Consider the following 20,205-nt stretch of genomic DNA (forward strand, 5'->3'; position numbering starts at 1 on the left):
AAACATTTGTAATTAAAGAACTTACATACTTTTCAAGTTAATGGTGATATAATACAATTTTCAAAGTAATGGATAAATTTTATTTATAAACATTAATTTCACAATACAATGACAATTACATATTTTGCAACTATTTAAACTCATGATAAAAGTTTCAGATGTTAATATTCTTTTAGGGTAACCAACCTGAACATCATCAAGACCAGTGCTTTAGTACTTCAGGTATATGCCAAGGAGTGAAATTATTGGGCTATATGGTGTTCCCATCTTCACCTGTACTGAGTTTTGCCATTTTTATTCTAACAGTTTCTCCCATTTGATGTAAACTCCTTCTAACTGGGTATAAGGTTTCATTGATCTACATCATCATAGATACTTAATATAATCAAACTCATTTGTGTTTTTTTTTTTTTGCCAATTTACTGGATGTCAGAGAGTAACTCTGTGATTTCTTTGGCATTTTCCAGATTATTAATATGACTGTGGATGATTATTGGTCATTTGTGTTTCTGTTGCTGTAAGAAAAAGCTGTGCGTCTTTGCTATTTCTTAGAGAATCTATATATTATCAATATGCTATATAGTGTCAGTATTTTACATGTTTTCAGTATCTTTTGCCAAACTGTAATCTTGTCTTCCTTTTCCACTTATGGTATCTTTTGGTAAGCAGAGTTTCTTAATTTTTATGTGTTAAACTTATCAATTTTATGATTAATGTTTTGTGATTTTTTTTGTGCCATAGGAATCCTTTTCTATCCCAAAGTCATTAAAATGTTTAGAAAAAATGAAAACAAATGTTTTGCCTCTTAAAAATAATCTGAAGTAGAATTTTCTGTAGGGTGTGAGTTAGAGACCCAATTTATACTTTTTTACCCCTACAGGGATGTCCAATTTCCCTATCATGATTTTAATGAAAAATCAGCTTTCTCTCATGGAGCTGCCCAGCCACCTCTTTCATATAAATTTAATTCAACAAATTAGTCTGTTATTACAGCAATATCACACTGGCTTAATTAGTAAAACCTTAAGGTGTATTCTGATATTGGTGAGACAAGTTCCTCCAGATAATTCTTCAGGATTGCACTGGCTATGATTTGATTATTTGCAGATGTGAGTAAATATCAGTATCAACTTATCAATCTTCTGGAAAGAAAAAAATCTTATAATTTTCATTGAAATTAAGGTTAAGTTATACATTAATTTGAGGAAAAGCTGACATCATTAAAATATCAAGTTTTAATATCTGCAAAGATAATTTAGTATATTTGTATTTACATGAACATTCTTTTATTTTCAGTATAATTTTAAAGTTTATTTCATAAAACATGCACATTTATGGTTAGATTTAGTACTGATGCCTTAAGTATTTTTTTTTCAGTGAATAGTATTTTTTGTGATTTATAACAGTCTGTTGCTGATATAAATAAATGTAATTGATTTTATATGTTGATCTCATAACAATGTGTTAAATTCTTTTATTATTTCTATATTTGTCTATAGAATTTGGGGACTTTACTATGCAAACAATATTATGCTAATAATTTGGGGTTGTTTCAGCTTTATTGTGATATAATTGACTTTATAAAATTATAAGACATTTACAGCATATACATCTTGATGATTTGATACAGGTAAGTATTGTGAAGGGATTCCCCCATCTAGTTAATTAACACATCCATCACCCCACATATTTACATACTTTACTTTTTTTGGTGAGAATATTTAAATTCCATTCTCTGAGCAAATTTCAATTATACAATATAATGTTAGCAGCTATATTCACCATGTTACATTAGATTATCAGACTCAGACCATATTCATCTTTTAGCTAGAAGTTTTTACCAACCTGTCCCTATTTCCCCAACTCCTCTCCTCTGGCAAGTCTCCCTGGTGGCTCAGAGGTAAAGAATCCACCTGCCAGTACAGGAGACGCAGGTTCGATCCCTGTGTCAGGAAGATCCCCTGGAGAAAGGAAATGGCAACCCACTCCAGTACTCTTGCCTGGAAAATCCCAGTCCACTGGGTCTCAAAAGAGTCAGACATGACTGGAAGACTAAACAACAGTCCTCTGGCAACCTTCTTCTATTCTGCTTCTATAATTTTAAGTTTTTTGAGTCCACATATAAGTGATACCAGTGTAAAATATGTGTATTTCCCTGGTTTATTTTACTTAGCATAATGCCCTCATGGTTCATCCTGCTGTTGCAAAGGACTGGATTTCTTTCTTATGCTGAATAATATTCCATTAAATATCATCTTTATCCATTCATTGATGAAACCTATTTTGACTATTCTAAATAATGCTGCAATACATATACAATAACGGCAGGTCTTTTCTTCCTTTAAAACTTATTATTTCTATTTATGTTCTTTTCCTTTGTGCTTGTTAATTCTCCAATACACACTACAGAAGAAGTGAGGTGATCATCAGTGTCTAGATCTAAAATCTTAAAAGGAATGTGTCAGAATATTTTCCTGTAGATCTGGGGAGATTCCTACTTTGTTGAGTTTTCCTGTGAATTAATACTCAAGTTTATCAAATGATTTTTCATTTACCATTGAGATGATCACATATTTTCTTTGATTTACTGATCTGATGAATTATATAAATTATTTCCTTAGAATTTAACTGCTGGGTTTGGTTTACCAATACTTTGTTCAGAAAGCTTTGAATAAAACTGTCTTATAAATTTCTTACCTTACACTCCTATTCTGGGTTGTGTATCATGGTTACAATGACTTCCCTATAAGAGTATGTGAGAGATTAAAGTGATCTACTTTTAGGAAATAAACTAAAACTTATTTATAAGACTCCCTGAGCCTATCTTTTCTTTATGAGAATTTCTATATACTGAATAAATTTCTTTAAAAAATAATTATGAAACTATTTGGGCCCTCGATATCTTCTTGAGTGAACTTTGGTATGTTCTATTACTCTAAAAATTGAGCATTGTGCTTTAAATTTTCAAATTTTGGCATAAATTTACTCTATGATCATACCTTTTCCAACTTCTGATAACTGTTATTATGTTCTATCATTGTGTTCTTTTTCAATATTTAGGTACCTATGAATATATCTTTCATGCTTAATATTATTTATTTGTGAATTATCTTTTCTGGATAAAACTCACCAGTCTTTTCTACTTCATTTTTGAAAATAATAAACATTTAGACTTGTTGCACTCCACTATTTTATTGTTTGTAATTTTAATTTTACTCATTAGCTAAATGTTCAATTTATGAAAGAGAGCACAGAAGAGAATAAACACAAGAAAAATATTATAGAATAAAAATATTTGCTAGATTCTGTTTTCTCCAAGCATTTAAGTCTAAGTACCAATGTTACTGCCACTACTATAAACTGCTATATACTATTTTCATTGTAATTTATTTTTAAATTTCTATTATAATTTCTTCTTTGCTCCATGAAATGTGTGTATGTGTATGGATAGATTTATCATATCAATTTTTAAGTTTATGGAAACTATTTTTGTTGCTCATCTCTATTTCAAATATATTGTGATCAGATATTTCTTCTACGAAGGTATATGTTCTCTCAGTAAAATTTATATGTATTATACCAAAAAGCTATCTCAACAAATTTTAATGTTTCACATTAAAAAAGTGGATATTATTTAAATAGCCAGGTTCTATATATGTCCAATTAATAATGTTTCATAATTTTACTTTCAAGTTTTCCCTATTTAAAATTTTTTATTTGCTCAACCTATCAAAAATTGAGATTTCCCACTATGATGACAGATTTGTCAGTGTTGTTCTTACTGTTCTTTTGATCTCTGCTTTTATGTTTTGAAGACGACTTTATGATGGGTATACAAGTTTTTAACTTCTATACCTACCAGATGAATTATACCTTTTATTATTTTGTTGTTGCCTCTATTTTCCTACTAATGATTTTTGTTTTAAAACATTTGTTGAATTTGATGTCATTATACCTACCAATATTTCTCTTTGTGTTTGTCACATATATTTTTGTTCTTGTCTTGATCCCAGTCTTTCCATGTCTGTTAATTTTAAGTATACTTCCTATTTAAATTAAAAATAACTAAATTAAGACAACTCTACGCTTCTGGGGATTTTCCCCAGTGAATTTAGTCTGTTTATATTTATTATCTTAACTGATAATATATGAACTTGTTTCTACCAACTTGCTGTTCTCTGAATTTATCTTTTTCTTTCCAGGCAGCATTTCTCTTGCTTGTTTTTCTTTCCAGTTCTTTTTTTCTGTTTTCCTTTCTTTTTCATCTTCCCTCTACTGATCTGTACAGCTATATCCTCTATTTCTATTCTTATGTGGACTTCCCTTGAAATTTTATAATGTAGACTTTAAGCCCCACTGCTTCCTAACCAACATAAGGACTTTAGAACTTTTTAAGTCTGAAAATTCCCTTCCAGTCTAAATGAAATTGTTCAGTATGCTAGCTCTGTCCTCTTTTTAAAAGACAAATTAGACATAACTATATTATAGGAGAATGATTATTTAATGTTATCTACATTTATCAATGTCATTGCTCTCATTCCTTTAATATCACAAACCATCCTCCTAGGATAAGTTTCCACCTTTCTGCAGTATGGTCTATCCCTTAAAAGTTCTTTTCATGTAGGCATGTTGGTATAGAAAGAAAAAAAGCTTTTGATTTTTTTTTCCCCTGAAAATATCTTTATTTCAAATTCACACCTAGATACAAGAAACTGAAACTACATTCCAAAAAACAAAACATTTAAAAATACTTTGTAAGCAGTCAGAAGGAAAAATACAGATTATGTACCAAGAAAAAAGAGTTTTCTTTCAGCAAATATCTCAACAGTAAGAAAGGAAAGCAGAAAAGAACAATATGTCCAAAGTCATATTAATATCTTGCTCTCAGTTCCTTGTAACTAGTTGTGAGTTTCTTTTTATTTATCTTATTTGATATATAGAAGTCTTTCTTTGTAGCTTCATATCGTTCATCAATTCTGGAAAAAAACAAAACCTAAGCCACCATTTTTCTAATTGTTTCCTCAACTACATTCCCTTTATTCTTTGCTTATGGTATTTTGGATATATGTAAACTGTTCTTTCCAATTCTAGCCTCTATATTTCTTAACCCGTCTCATATTTTACAATTCTTATCTTTCTCTGTTGCATTCTGAGAAACTTTTTAGAATCTCTCTCTCCAATTATCAATTCTGTTGCTAGCTGCTCTTAACCTTCCACAAAGAACTCTGGTCCATTAATACTTTTATTTCAATAACTTTTGCTTTCTTTCTGAAAGCTCCAGTGTTGTCATTTTTTTCAATATGCTTGCTCATTTTGACAGTTTTCCATTGTTTTTTCACTTTTGAGACTCTATGTCTTTACACATTTCAAAGTAACTTTATGTGCTTATTGTTAATCTTTACATTGACATGATTAAAAGTTTATACTTTGCTTGTTATTTCTGCTGACCCCTACTTCTTGGCTGTTTTCTTGTGTAATTATGGTAAATTAAATATATAATCACACTTAAAGATTACCAATTTGTAGAGAACTCAGGGGACCAGGATTAACTTAGAATTTTCAGGTTCAAAGCTGAGTCTCCTGACCATAATAATGCTGACATTAGCACCGTATTATGGAATTCTGCCTTTAAAGAGAGTTCACCATTCACTGCTGCTCTGATAGAAATCTGTGACTTCTATCATGCGTGTGTTTGCATACAGACTTGGCTAAGATTTTTCTTCCTTCCTATAAGCTCAGAAATATAAGCTACTATATTTCATGCAGAATCTAGCTATTTTGTAACAGGATGACCACCAAGATTATTCTACTGGAGGCAGAATTTCAAAAGAGTGTTTCCAAAGTTCATAATATTCAGAAAAAAAAAATTCAGTTAAATGATAATAAGCTTATATAATAGAATTTTCATCCTTTTAAGAAATTTTAACTCATAAAATCATGGATGATTTAAGGTCAAACTTCCTCCATATTTTCTGAAAATAGATAATTCAAATCAAGAGGGAGGTCAACATTAAGATAAAAATAAAATTCAAACAAATTACGTTCTCCTCTAATTTAAATATAAAATTATTGTGTCATGCTTGATTTAAGAAACAGACTGGAAAAACAGACTAGTTTTTCTGATATACTTTCTCATAAAACAAGCTATTACTCTCCTGACATCTTATCAAGCATATTTCCTATATTATCACTTATTCTTCTAAATATATCAAGAATAGCACCTTACATATAGCAGGTACTTGATGAAAATTTGCCGCATTAAAATATACTGTTTTCAATTTATCTGATTATGACTGATCAGTGGATCTTAGGTAGAAAAATTAATTTCAATCTTATATTTTTGCATGGATGAATACACAATAATGGTTTTCTTGATTGAAATTAGGTTTAGTTCCTAACTGGTTTTCATAGTGAATCTAAAGCAGCTAAAACAATAGGTAAAAAACTGACTACGATTTGAATCAACTGGGAAATTTTTAAAAAGTATTAATCCTAGGCCATATCACCCCCCCAACCCAGAAATACTGATTTATTTGGATTCTCATAATTATTAGGGAATCTATATTTTTAAAAAATAAAACTCAACATTCAGAAAACTAAGATCATGGCATCTGGTCCCATCACTTCATGGCAAATTGATGGGGACACAATGGAAACGGAGACAGACTTTACTTTTGGGGGCTCCAAAATCACTGCAGACGGTGACTGCAGCCATGAAATTAAAAGATACTTGCTCCTTGGAAGAAAAGTTACGACCAACCTAGACAGTATATTAAAAAGCAGAGACATTACTTTGCCAACAAAGTCCATCTAGTCAAAGCTATAGTTTTTCCAGTAGTCATGTATGGACATGAGAGTTGGACTATAAAGAAAGCTGAGCACCAAAGAACTGATGCTTTTGAACTGTGGTATTCGAGAAGACTATTGAGAGTCCCTTGGGCAGCAAGGAAATTCAACTAGTCCATCCTAAAGGCAATCAGTCTTGAAAATTCATTGGAAGGACTGATGCTGAAACTGAAACTCTAATACTTTGGCCACTTGATGTGAAGAACTGACTCACTTGAAAAGACCTTGATAATGGGAAAGATTGAAGGTGGGAGGAGAAGGGGATGACAGAGGATGAGATGGTTGGATGGCATCACCAATTGGATGGACATGAGTTTGAGTAAGCTCCGGGAGTTGGTGATTACAGGGAAGCCTGGCGTGCTACAGTCCATAGAGTCCCAAAGAGTCAGACACAACTGAGCAACTGAACTGAATTGAACTGAGTCTAATATATAGCCAGATTATTAAACCACTGATAAAAACATTTTTTAATCCCCATCATCTGGTGCATGTTTAGGCAAAAGGCTGCTGACATTTTTCCTGTGTTCACATCAGTGTGCAACACTATTCTGTTGAGGATATATCAGATTCTTACATATAAGAAAGAGACCAGGGAAGCTCTCTGTCTGAGTGTAAGGGAGATTGCAATATAATTTGAGAATAACTGATCAAATTTCAAGAAGACATATTGCTATGAAATCAACTAAATGACATTGTAAGTTTTGCCCATGCACAATGTTTCAATTAAAGTTGCATTATAATTAACATGTAATTTTTAGATCATTTTATTTAATCATGCTTTCCTCAATTGTGAGCTGGATTTTTTTTTTTTTTTCAATTTATGTATTTAAAACTTTCCTGAAAGTAATGAGCTTTAGTCTCAGGAAGTTCAGTTTTCATAAACTTTTTCAACTTAAACAAAAAGAAACTCAAGTAACTTTTCTCTTGCCATTATAGTAAAAACAAAAAAGATTAATCCCCATGAATGGTCTATCAACATAATGTAAAGAAACTGGATTATATTCATATTTTCTTGTTTTTAAGATTATTTAAAAATATTTAACAAGCACAATTTTAGTGATCAAATAAAATATATATCACAAAACTCTTAGAATTCATTAAATGACTGAAGCTACAAGAACACAAGACTCTAACAGTATAGTATTCTTGAAAAGACTAAGATGAAAACATGGCACCCTAAAGGCAAAGTCTCACATAACTGTATGAAGCCCAGAAAAAAAAAAGAATTTTAGAGGTAAGGCCAATCAACTGGAATCAATTTGTATAAGGAAGACTTTGTATTCATTCACCCATCAAATATTTACTGAGTCCCTGACAAATGCTACTCAACGTTTACAGACTGTATCCCTGCCCTCACAGAGCTGCCATTCCAGTGGGGGAAGCTCAGAGAGTGAAGATGAAAAGCGAACAAGCAAACAAAACAGTCAAATATGAGTTCAAACACAAGCTCAAATTTTTAAGAGCTATAAATTCTTAGACACATTACTTAACCTTTCTGAACTTGTTTCCTTATTTACAAGTAGAAATGATACTACCTATCACACAAGTTTGCTGTTAGGATCAAACAAGATTGGCATGGTCTTACCTGTGTTTTAAAGTCAGGTAGAGATTAAAATTTTAAACTCTCAAATTCTGGACAGATAATAAAACGTATTGTCTGCCTTATAAACTTTCCTATCTCACCTGCTTTCATTTACACCAACTCTAGCACACCAAAAACCAAATTGCATTGATTCTAGAACATATATTTCTCCCACTTTAACTTCTCTGGAAGAGAACATGTCATCATATAAGCCTTCTTGAAATTGCTGCTAGCCAAATATCAATTATTACCATGATAGTTTCCCATTGCCAGTATCTGTGTAAGAATGAAAAAAAAAATGGCTCCAAAATTGCAAAATGGATGACAGTGGCTTGAAAATAAACCTTGGAAACAGTAGCTAAGCATACCTTTCAAGCCCGAAAAACTAATATGTGTGTGTATGTGCACATGTGTATCAGGGAGGGAAATGGTTGTGAATCACATGTGTTCAGCAACACTCAAGAACTGCTAGGTCAAAATAGTCTAGCTCTATATAATTACAAAGTCACTGCTGATGATGACTGCAGCCATGAAATTAAAAGACATCTGCTCCTTGGAAGAAAAGCCATGATAAATCTAGACAGTGTATTAAAAAGCAAAGACATCATTTTGATGACAAAGGTCCATCTAGTCAAAGCTATGGTTTTTCCAGTAGTCATGTACAGATGTGAGAGTTGGACCATAAAGAAGGCTGAGCACTGAAGAATTGATGCTTTCAAAGTGTGGTGCTGGAGAAGACTCTTGAGAGTTTCTTGAACAGCAAGGAGATCAAACAAGTCCATCCTAAAGGAAATCAACCCTGAATATTCACTAGGAAGAACTGATGCTGAAACTGAAGTTCCAATACTTTGGCCACCTGATGCGAAGAGCTGACTCATTTGAAAAGACCCTGATGCTGGGAAAGATTGAGAGCAGGAGAAGGGGATGACAGAGGATGAGATGGTTGGATGGCATCACCGACTCAATGGACATGAATGCGAGCAAATTGCAGGAGACAGTGAAGGACAGGGAAGCCTGGCATGCATGTCCATGGGGTTGCAGAGTTGGACACAACCACCAGACACATATAATTGCAAAGTCAGCTTAACTGCCTAAAAACAAAAGCTTTGGTTTCTTTGGATTCTTTAAAGAAATGCTGCATCACCAATGTCTTTTTGGCACAGAGGACAAGACTGTGTGGAGAAACATAGATATTGAAAATCCTGAGTTGAAAATGGCTCAGGAAAGTTCGTCTCATAATGTGAAGAAGCTTTATTAGAACTTTAACTAAATTCGTTTTGTTTAGACTTTCTTTTTTCAAATGTGCATAAGAGTTATATATGACCCAAACTTACACCTTGTTCTTGTTTAGTCACTAAGTCATGTCTGACTCTTTGCAACCCCATGGACTGTAGACCACCAGGCTCTTCTGTCCATGGGATTGCCCAGGCAAGAATACTGGAGTGAGTTGCTATTTCCTTCTCCAGGAGATCTTCCTGACCCAGGGATTGAACTCGCATCTCCTGCACTGCAGGTGGATTCTTTAACACTGAGCCACCAAGGAAGCCCATAATTAAGTATAAAGATACAGTTCAATAGTTATCATATAAAAATTTAAGGTATAATTTAATTGATATCATCTTTTCTTGCTTTTCAAAGGCATATAAAACATCAGGATAGATTAAAATTGATAGAACCTTGGACTCCGTGAAATATGATATCCAGAGTTCTCTAATATGGTACCTGGCCCATTAAAGGAGCTTAATAAATACTCATTCAAATAAATGAATGCATCATTCAAGAAAGAATACTGTGTCTGGCCCTGAATGCTCCTCCAAGAAAAGGGGTCCTACAGAAAACATTTTCCTGAGGAGAGGAGAGGATTCTTACAGTGTTTAGGAATCAGCTGTTCATAGCAACCATAGCCATCCTTCAACCATTCAATTCAAAATTCTGTTTCAAAAAGGTTAACATAGATAAAACTTATTGGTATTATTACTATAACAGTTTAACTGTCTAAAAGAAACCTTAAAAGAGTTGTAGAAATCACATCATTTCTAATTCTTATTATAACTTTTAAGATAATTTTCTTAGTAATTCTCATGAGGAGAACTCTCCCCAGTTTTGTGCAGGGGTTTTGTGCTGACCCACACGTCAGGACAAAATGCTCTTTATGCTACAAGCAGAGTTTCTGTAATCAAAACATGAAATCTGCCTTTAAAAGGCAATCAATCTTAACATAGCTATTCATGCTGTAATTGATTTCTGGCAATATATACTTTCAGATGAATACCATGTAAAATGCTTTAAAAATTATGCAAATCCTACAATGAAATAAATCCACAGTATCACACTACCAGTTGAGTCAGGTCAGTTTTTCTGATACAACCTGTTTTATAGCACAGAAGCAATTTATCCACTTGATAGAAATCAAGACCAAAAGAAAGTTTCATCTTTTGTAACCTTTAAAGTGTCATAATCAGCTTATGGACCAAAATTAGTAAGTAATTTACAGATTACCTAGCTTTAATGCATTATTAATCTTCCTTTGGTGGCAAAGATTGACAGTTATTTAAAACCTAGTTTCACTGTTTGTCTAGATAAGTGATAAAAAGAATCTTCTGTTCTTTCCTTTCTTTCTGTCAACTACTGGCTGTGTAATCCTTGGCAAGTTACCCTCTCATTACTGTGGTTGCTTTTTTTTTTTTCTTTCTTATCAATAAAATATCAGTTAAACAGTGATTATAAAAGTGCATACCTCACAGATTTGCTAAAGTATTAAAGGCTATAAAGCACTTAGAAGAGGGCCTAGCACACAGAAACCCCTAATAAATCTAGTTGCTATTGTTACTAATATGCGACATAATCACATAAGGTCAAAGATGAATGAATAAACAGAGTAATGAATTAGTGGAATATAAAGCTTGACCTTCATAGGTGATTAAGATTTCAACAGAGAGAAGAGGGAGAAGTGAAATATACTTATTCCTGCTATTCATAACCTTTCTTCCTGTCTTCTCCTCTTGCCAGAGTATAACTTAGATAAAAGGATCACAGGTCAGGAATCTTGGTTCAGTGCATCAGAGCCAACCTGTGGCTTCTCAAGTGCCTATCAAAGAAGAGATGAGAAGGAGTGATGAGTGTGCACTCCCAGAGCACACTCACAACATAGCCAACTGTGCTGGGAGCAGGCATGATTATATGGGATGCTGAGAGGAGACTCTGCAACCAGCCAGCCCTTCCTCCATGAGCTCCAGTCTGCACTATCTAAAATGCATTTGGTTATTGTCCACTTGACAATAACTTGCCAGCTATGTAAGTTCCCAAACACTGTCTAACATCTCTAAACTCCAGCATGGGTCATCTATAAAATGGACATTAAAAATAGCCAAGTGGTTGCCTTGAAAAGCAAATCACATTTGTATGACAATTAGAAAAGGATCTGCTACAGAGTAGGTATTCAAAAAATGGTAGTCCCTCAAAATATATGTAAATAGTTTACAGATTAGTCCTTCACAGAAACAGCAACTCGCCTGAGCCTGTAAATAACTCTAGTCAACACCATCGCTCCTCTTTGTCCCATCTGACTTACTAGAATGGGGCTGAGAACAATTAAGCTGCAACTACATGTGTTGTTTGGGTGTCATTGTTTCATTGTAACAGCATGCATCATTTCTATACCCTGCTCCAAATGGACATTCTGTAAGAAACGTGATTCAATCCATTCCAACTGCTTAAGGGTCTTCAACAGCATACCAAGTTTTAGATATCAAAGTTTAACTGAAATTTGGCATACAGATGAGCACTTCTCCATGTACTAAAACCCAGCAGATGACTCATAAACAAAGAGCAATCACAAATGGTAATTTTATCCAACTGGATACAATTATATTTAGCATTTTTTTATGACAGAGGCAGAAAACGAAGAATGGGCTCAAGAAAATGTTTTCCTTTTACGATTTACTCTCTAAGAGGCAAAGATGAACTGCCTTATGAAGTTAACTTACTTCTTAAAACTCAAGGAACATAACTGTCCAGAGAAAAAAAAAATTATGCAAGGTCTTCCTAGAGGTAAACATTCTGTTACAGAACAAGTGTGTGCATTTCAGCACATCCAGCAATAACTCCACAATTCACAGTGCTGAGACCCTAATAATGTTTCATGATAATAAACTGTTAGCAGATGTTGATTACTTCAATCCAGGGAGATTTAGAAACAAAATGTGTGGTTTCTGTCAGGCAGAACATAATCCTGAAAAGTGGTCAACTGAAAGAGATCCACCATTAACCCAAACGGCAGCTAGAGGAGATGCAGATTGCTAAATGAAGAGGAAGCAGAACCATAGGTGATTTTCACGCTTGCTTTGCAGCTTCCAAACTGCAAACTCTTAACCAAGGTCCAGGTTTTTGCTTTATGGTTATGGATGCTATTTTTTTTTTCAAAGGACATAATAGATACTAAGATTCTCTGAATTCTAAACAACTACATACGTTTGTGATATCATAAGGAATCATGATATCACACATACTCCCTTTGATGGGTTTTATTTTTCACTTGATAAGTGTATTTTTATGAGGAAATGAGCCCCTTGATTTTATTTGGAAATCCCTTTTACAGCTGCTGGATGGCTGTGTTCTCAAGTAACTGCCCCTAGGGGCCCAAGAGTGAAGTCATACCTGTGGGGGTAAGTGGTGGGGTCTCTGTTAAAGTATTAGACGTACCTAATGTCAATGATCCAGGAAAGAAGAAAGGAGAAACTAGAAAAACAAATGGAGTTTGAAAGGCACATGCTACATTGGATTAAAGGGAGAAGGTGGTATTCCTTCATCCATCTGGGCTGCTGCTGCTGCTGCTAACTCGCTTCAGTTGTGGCCGACTCTGTGCGACCCCATAGACGGCAGCCCACCAGGCTCCCCCGTCCCTGGGATTCTCCAGGCAAGAACACTGGAGTGGGTTGCCATTCCCTTCTCCAATGCATGAAAGTGAAAAATGAAAGTGATGTCGCTCAGTCGTGTCCAACTCTTAGCAACCCCGTGGACTGCAGCCTATCAGGCTCCTCCGTCCATGAGATTTCCAGGCAAGAGTACTGGAGTGGGGTGCCATTGCCTTCTCCGATTCATTTGGGCTGACTGACTGTTAAGAGCTAGATTGTTTGGGGATGGTCTTGGGGAGTGGGGGAGAACACTCTCTGCCAACTGGATGAAGTCTGGAGTTAGGGAGGGGTCAGTCCTTAAGAAGCTTCACAAATGAGGGGAAAGACAGTCACAGCCAGCTGGGAGTTTGTCTCTGTGTGTTAATTCTCTTTTGTTATCCCTAAGCATTTGACAAGTACTGATAAGGATACAGCCTTACCTCAGGTGAGCAGAAGGAAAGTGAAGGGAAGAGCCTGGCGCTAGGACTAAAAGGAGAGCAGTGCTGTGGCACAGTCATCAGTGACAGTTTCCCCAGAAGAGGGTGAATTTCCAGGGACAAGCAACTGGAATAGATCTGGGAATCTCCTTCTATGTGGACATTCACTCTTTTACCTTCCTTAAAGGACTCAGATGCTACTTCATGAAAAGAGCCAGCATCACTTTATTCCTTATCAGAATAACACCTAGGACAGTACCATGTCTCCGTTGAGGAATAAATTAATTTATACCTTCCCTTTGCCAGACACTCTGCTAAGTGTAGAGGGATGAAGGACAGCCCCACCTCTGAGGCATAGTCTGGTAGAAACAGATATGTGAGCAAAGAAGTGTAGAAAAGTAAAATAGATGTTTGAATAAATGCATTTATCAGACATGTGGAGGCAAAAATGATGGAGGCATAACAAGCATATAATAATGTAATGTGATTCATAGGTTTGATGGATACTCTGAAAGAAAGCGAAAGTCCTCAGTCAGACTCGATGGACTATACAGTCTGAGGAATTCTCCAGGGGATCTTCCCAACCCAGGGACTGAACCCAGGTCTCCCACATTTCAGGTGGATTCTTTACCAGCTAAGCCATCAGGAAAGCCCAAGAATACTGGAGTGGGTAGACTATCCCTTCTTCAGTGGATCTTCCCAACACAGGAATCGAACTGGGGCCTTCTGCATTGTAAACTTCTTTTGAAGCTTGACTGAGGTTATATCCATCCCCTAACTTCAATCAAACTTCAAGAGAGTCATGTACTATACTCTGTCAACAGTTAATGTCAGAAAAACATATCCAGCCTGCAGCCTGAATTTTTCATTTCATTTCATTTCCATAATTTTGCCTGGAGAAAAGACGGCTAGATGGGGGGGATTTTATTTATCTGCGGTCTCTGATATTAGGTTACCACTCTTTTTGTTTGTTTGTTTGTTTTTTAATTGTTTTCACCTACTTGTCCTGAATGGTTTTTTTTCCCCCATTTATTTTTATTAGTTGGAGGCTAATTACTTTACAATATTGTAGGTTACCACTCTTAAATCAGGAGTTAATAGTCTGGATCCTTGGGCTCATTAGACAGGTTTCATCCAAAACCACCCTGAGGTCAATAACGATTTTAAAAGGTCTGTGATCCATTAAAACATTTTTTTAAAAGGTCATTTTTGTTTCATCATGTGAATTAAAGAATCTCTTTGGGTTTTTTCTGAGACCATGATTTAATGACCCTTGGAATCCCTTTTTGTCTGTATCCACGTTTAAACAGATTCTACCAGTAATGGAGCAGTGACTTTGTATTAAAAATAATTTAAAAAACTACATTAATAACTAGAGAGTAAAAACTGCTTTACATAAAAGAAAACCATGGTTCTCACAAGCTACACATTGCATAACCTAGGTATCAAGATACAGTATGAGTACATTTCCATATTTTGAATTTTAAAACTTTTTCAAATCTCTCATATTTTGGTTCATTTTTAATGTTTCTTTTTTAGTGTTCTGCAATTTCAATATGATGCATTTAAATGAGTTTATGTTTCTGCATCACACTAATATTCTTGTACTTCATAAACATGAGAATTAATCACTTCTGAAAAATTATCACCCATTATCTATTCAAATATTGCCTTGCCCTCATTCTCTTTATTTTCTCCTTCTAGAATTCTTGCCTTAATGTTTATCTTTTCCACTTATTTATATCTCCGTATTCTAGGTATTACTATGAATTATACCATGACTAGTCTGCACTTTTAACTCTTCCATTGTTTTTATTTCAAAACTGTATTTTTCATTTACAGGTTTTCTGTGTGTGTGTGTGTGTGTGTTTTAGTAACATATTCTTTGTTAGGGCTTAATGTCTTCTTTTATACTGTCAAGGTCCTCTGTCCATGGAATTCTCCAGGCAAGAATATTGGAGTGGGGAGCCATTCCCTTCTGAGGGGATCTTCCCAACCCAGGGATCAAACCTAGGTCCCTTGCATTGCAGGCAGATGCTTGCATCTGCCTAAATCACCAGGGAAGCCCTCAAAACTGTAGACATTTATATATTCTCTTTTATGCTGCAATATGATCTCAAGTTTTTAAGGATCTAATACTGATGTTAGGTCTCATGTTAACTCTCTCTCTCATGGATTGTACTGTCTGCTAACTTTTGTTTAGTGGATCGTTTCCTAGTGTGTTTCATCATGTATTACAGCGGTCATATCTTTAGCAGGGCTTGCTGTTTTCCTGAAAATCCTTAGCAGTCTAGATGGTTACTACTGTACTTTCAGAATGGTTTTCTGTTTTACTCTTCTAGGAGCCTCGGGGGTATTTTTCAATTTAAAGATTTCTAGGTCAGTTAGGTGGTATAAAAAGCAAAAGCAAAACAAAGTCACATGATGTGCAGGCCTGAAGAATGAAATTCTTAGGGAAGATTTCTTTTCCTCTTACTGATAAAATTTTTTCTTCTCACTCTGTGCTGACAGCAAATTGTTCTAGCCTAACTTTTCACTAATATAGGGTCCTGGTTTTAAGCAGGGGCTAAGGATGTCTCAATCCCAACTCTCTGCCTCATATGGGGCCAAGGCCTTAGCTTTTCTCTACTTCAAATGGACATTAGACTCCAACTTCCTGGTCACCCAAACCTCTAACCCCTGGGGCAACCACAGCATCAGTTCCCTGTGGCATCCTCTGGCTTTTAACGTCCTTGCTTTTGGCAAATAGTAATCACTTTTACTTATTTATTTATTTTTGCAAAATTGGGCACCATGTTAAAATCTTTTTAATCATTTTATCCATTACTGCTAGGTGTTTGTAACCAAGAGTCTGTTTCAGAATACCTCAGTATACTGTTTTGCCGGAGCTTTAGTTACAGTTTGTAATCAGTCAGTCATTTCCAAGCAGGAATTTTAGCCGGACTGTTTCAGATCTTGAGAATTCAGAAACACTTAACATGCTTTATGTCTAGAATTCTCCATGTTCAGAAGTGATGGACTAAAGACATAGTTACATTCTAAATGAAGGAATTCTGTGACATAATTTCTGGGATCCTCCCAGGACATGGACATTTCTTGCTAATCATCATTACAAACTGATTAAAATGGACTGTATTCATTTATTTTCAATTAGAAGTTGAAACAAAAGGAAGAATTTGAGTCTTTTTCTTCTAAATACTAACTTCAAAATGTTACTTCTTGGACTTAAAGCCTGAGAATATGTAATTACTCTCAAACAAGATAGTTAGACACAAATTTCAGTAGTAAAAGCCTCATAAATAATATGTAAGAAAATCTTTATACAAAAGTGAACTATGAAAAAGAATATTTTAGCAAGAGTCCATAGAACTTATCACAGAAATGACAATTTGCAAAAATCTGTTCTTACAAGGGAAAAACCTGAATAATTTGAGATAATGGAAGAATCGAACCTAAAGTATACTTGTTATTTCAACTTTCAAAAATAGTATGCATCCTACTCTGGGAAAGTATATGAAATTGTTTAAATTATAAGTCAAAAGCATAGAAGAAGGGCTTATTTGTACCCTCTACCAGAAAAAAATAATTTTCCTTAATTCTTTTTCATAAATCACAGGTGTGAAGTGCTGCTGTTTATTGGTGAAGATTTTTCAGTAACTTGATTATTCAAGAGGAAAAAAATAAAAACCTTGTAAGAGTAAACAGTGATGAAAAGTTACCATAGAACCTTTCGGAAATAATAGATTTGGACAAGCCTAAAGTCTTACTCAGAAACATGGCTCACTCTTAATTTTACTATCATATGTTTGACCTGACAGGAGGTGCTCATTATAAACTGAAGCACATTAAAATATTTCTGTTGATCTCTCTGTTGCCAGTGCATTAAGAATGATCTGGGATTCCTTATTGCAGAAAAATACTTCTTCTCTAAATAGTAGATGATACAAAAACTAGATAAATCAACAAGGAAGTAAACCACATTTGAAGAAAGCATTAGGGTTATTTTTCAGGACAACTTGGAATTAGTATTTTATTTAGTCTCTCTCACTACTAATATATATCCACAAGTTTTAAAAATCAATTTTCCCCACAAAGTAACAAGTGACTACAGAATGATAAAATGATAAAAAAAAAATAGATTTTTGTCTATGGAACAGCACAACTTTTAAAAAGCAATATAGCTTTTATAAGTTACTTAACTTACTCACAGGTAACATTACCAGACATAACCCTCAGACTTAAGGGTAAGCTCAAGTCTAAGTCAATGAAAAAAATCCATGTGTTTTAAACATACCCTCAAAGCAAACTTGGAAGTAGCTACATTCAGAGTATGCAGAAATGATTTATTTTCTGTCTTTTCTTGGGATATATCTCCTTGCTACTCAAAGTGTGCTCCACCGACCAGCAGTTTCCACATCTTCTCAGAGACTGTTGGAAATGCAGAAATTTTGGCTGCACCTAGATCCTACTGAATCAGAATCTGCATTTTAACAAGGTCCATAGGTAATTCATGTGTCCATTAAAGTTTGACAATTTCTGTAATAACAGACATAGTAATACTTTCTAATTTAACGTCAAGTTAATGTATAATTTTTCTTTAAGGGAGGATGTCCTGGAATTAGACAGTGGTGATGGTTTCCCCAACTCTGTGCACATACTAAACACCACTGAACTATGCAACTTAAATGGGTAAATTTTATGAAATGTGAAATCTATTTTATTTTTTAAAAAAGAAAAAAAAAGGAATAGTAAATGTTTTCAAACCAAACAGCACACAGATGAAGGGAAGGAGTTACAATTGTTTTTTTCTTTTATCTAGGGGGAAAATGACATGCAGCATCTTCTGGGGGTCACTTCCTCCTGGGAAAAGGATCCACACTAGACCTTGATGCTGGGCAGCCCTGAGCAGTGATCTGAAGGTGTCCCCATCCATCCTGCCCCCCCTATTCCTCACACACACACACACACACACACACACACACACACACACACACACACACACACACTAGAGCTGCTTACAAAACTGCTGCCGAGAACTGCTTTCCGTGGGAAACCCCATGCAGATGATGCGACGTGTCAAAAAACCAGACCACACAGTCAACTAAAGGGGCAGGGAGACAGCCTCTCTGCCGGCCGCACTCTGGGCCCAGGCCTCCAGGAGGAGGGAGACTTCGCCCCTATTTTGCCCTCGGCTCGCCCCTGCCACCCATCTTCTAAACCGCACCCCCCCCTCCAAAAAAAAAGGAACCCTCCAGACTTTTGAATGAGGTCTCGTAGTTACTCGGAGTCCACCCCCAACCGCCCTCTGGGGCTTCTCCCACGCCGAGTCTCCCGGGCGCGCACCTGTAACAGGTCCCTCCCGGGAGCCCTCGGTGAGAGGTGAGCGCGGCGGGGAGGTGAGCCTGGAGGCAGCATTTCTCCGCCGCCTGCTAACTCGGCGGCCGGCCGGGGCCCGCGGGCGCCTTCTGAAGGGCGCCGGCGGGGCGCGCGGATTCCCGAATCCCCCGCGGGCAGGAGCGCCGAGCTGCGCCCGCGACCCTGAGAGTTCTCATCGACCCCCAGCGGCGGGCCACAGGGGACGCAGCTGTGAATCAGCCCCGGCCCCGACCGTGACGAGGGAGCTCCTCGAGGGAGCGGGGGAAACGGAGCGGACCGGCTGTGGCGGCGTCGGGACCCCGCGCCCCGCGCTCCCGGGCACGGCCGCCCGCGCGCGCTCGCCGGTGCGCACTTGGCCCCCTCGGGCCGGGGAGGCACCCGCCCTCCCGCACGGCCGCGGCGCCCGCACTCACAGGCAGGGGTAGTAGCCGTAGGCAGGCAGCGGGGGTTGCGCGTCGTCTCCCAGCTCCGAGTCCATGAGCAGGTAGTCTTGGCTCTCGTTGCGCCGCGCGCCAGCCCGGGCCGCCACGGCGGGAGAGCCGCCCCTCCGGGGCCCGAACGCAGCTGGGCTTTGGTTCATGGCGGGGACGCCGACTGACTGACTGGCTGGGGTCCCGCTCGAGGCGGAGCCGCCTCGGCAATTCCCGCGGGGACCGGGTACGCAGGGGCCCGCGGCGGCCCGGCACCCCCCGGGCGAGGCTGAGGCTTGGCGCGCAGACGCCCCGCGGGCTGAGCTCCGCTCGCGTCTGCCCCACGGGCCCGGGGAGCAGTCGCCACGTAGCGGGGCACCAAGCAGACGGGCCGGGTGCCCTCGATGAGGTGGCTGGGGCTCCCGGGCCGAGCGAGCCCAGGCGGGGCGGCGGGCGGCTGCGGAGCCTGAGAGCGGAAAGCCCGGAAGACCGCGCTGGAGTTACTATGTCAACCGAGACTCTCCAGCCCTCGGCTCCCGCCTTCTTCCCCCGCGCCCTCCGTCCTGATCCCACCTTTAAAGGGATCGGAACGACGTTCCAGAAAGCAGCTGAAGCCTGTCGCGGAGCCACAACTTTCAGAACCGAGAGGAACCTCAAGTAGG

The 20,205-nt window shown here is 37.2% G+C and overlaps 1 protein-coding gene across 3 annotated transcripts in view; it reads right to left on the reverse strand.

Annotated features, from left to right (window-relative positions):
- The window catches only part of TRPC6 (transient receptor potential cation channel subfamily C member 6), a 139,550-nt gene extending 119,742 nt beyond the window's left edge, over positions 1-19,808 (reverse strand). For 2 of the 3 annotated variants that reach the window (XM_070473667.1, XM_070473666.1), the window contains exon 1: positions 19,547-19,808. In XM_070473667.1, coding sequence (XP_070329768.1) covers positions 19,547-19,713 — 167 coding nt within the window. In that variant the 5' untranslated portion in view covers positions 19,714-19,808. Of the gene's footprint in view, positions 1-19,100; positions 19,181-19,546 lie in introns of those variants that run through there. The other variant, XM_070473668.1, reaches the window with a different exon arrangement.
- Positions 19,809-20,205: the final 397 nt, after the last annotated feature.

Source organism: Odocoileus virginianus, chromosome 10, assembly GCF_023699985.2.
Source record: "Odocoileus virginianus isolate 20LAN1187 ecotype Illinois chromosome 10, Ovbor_1.2, whole genome shotgun sequence".
Lineage (NCBI taxonomy): Eukaryota > Metazoa > Chordata > Mammalia > Artiodactyla > Cervidae > Odocoileus > Odocoileus virginianus.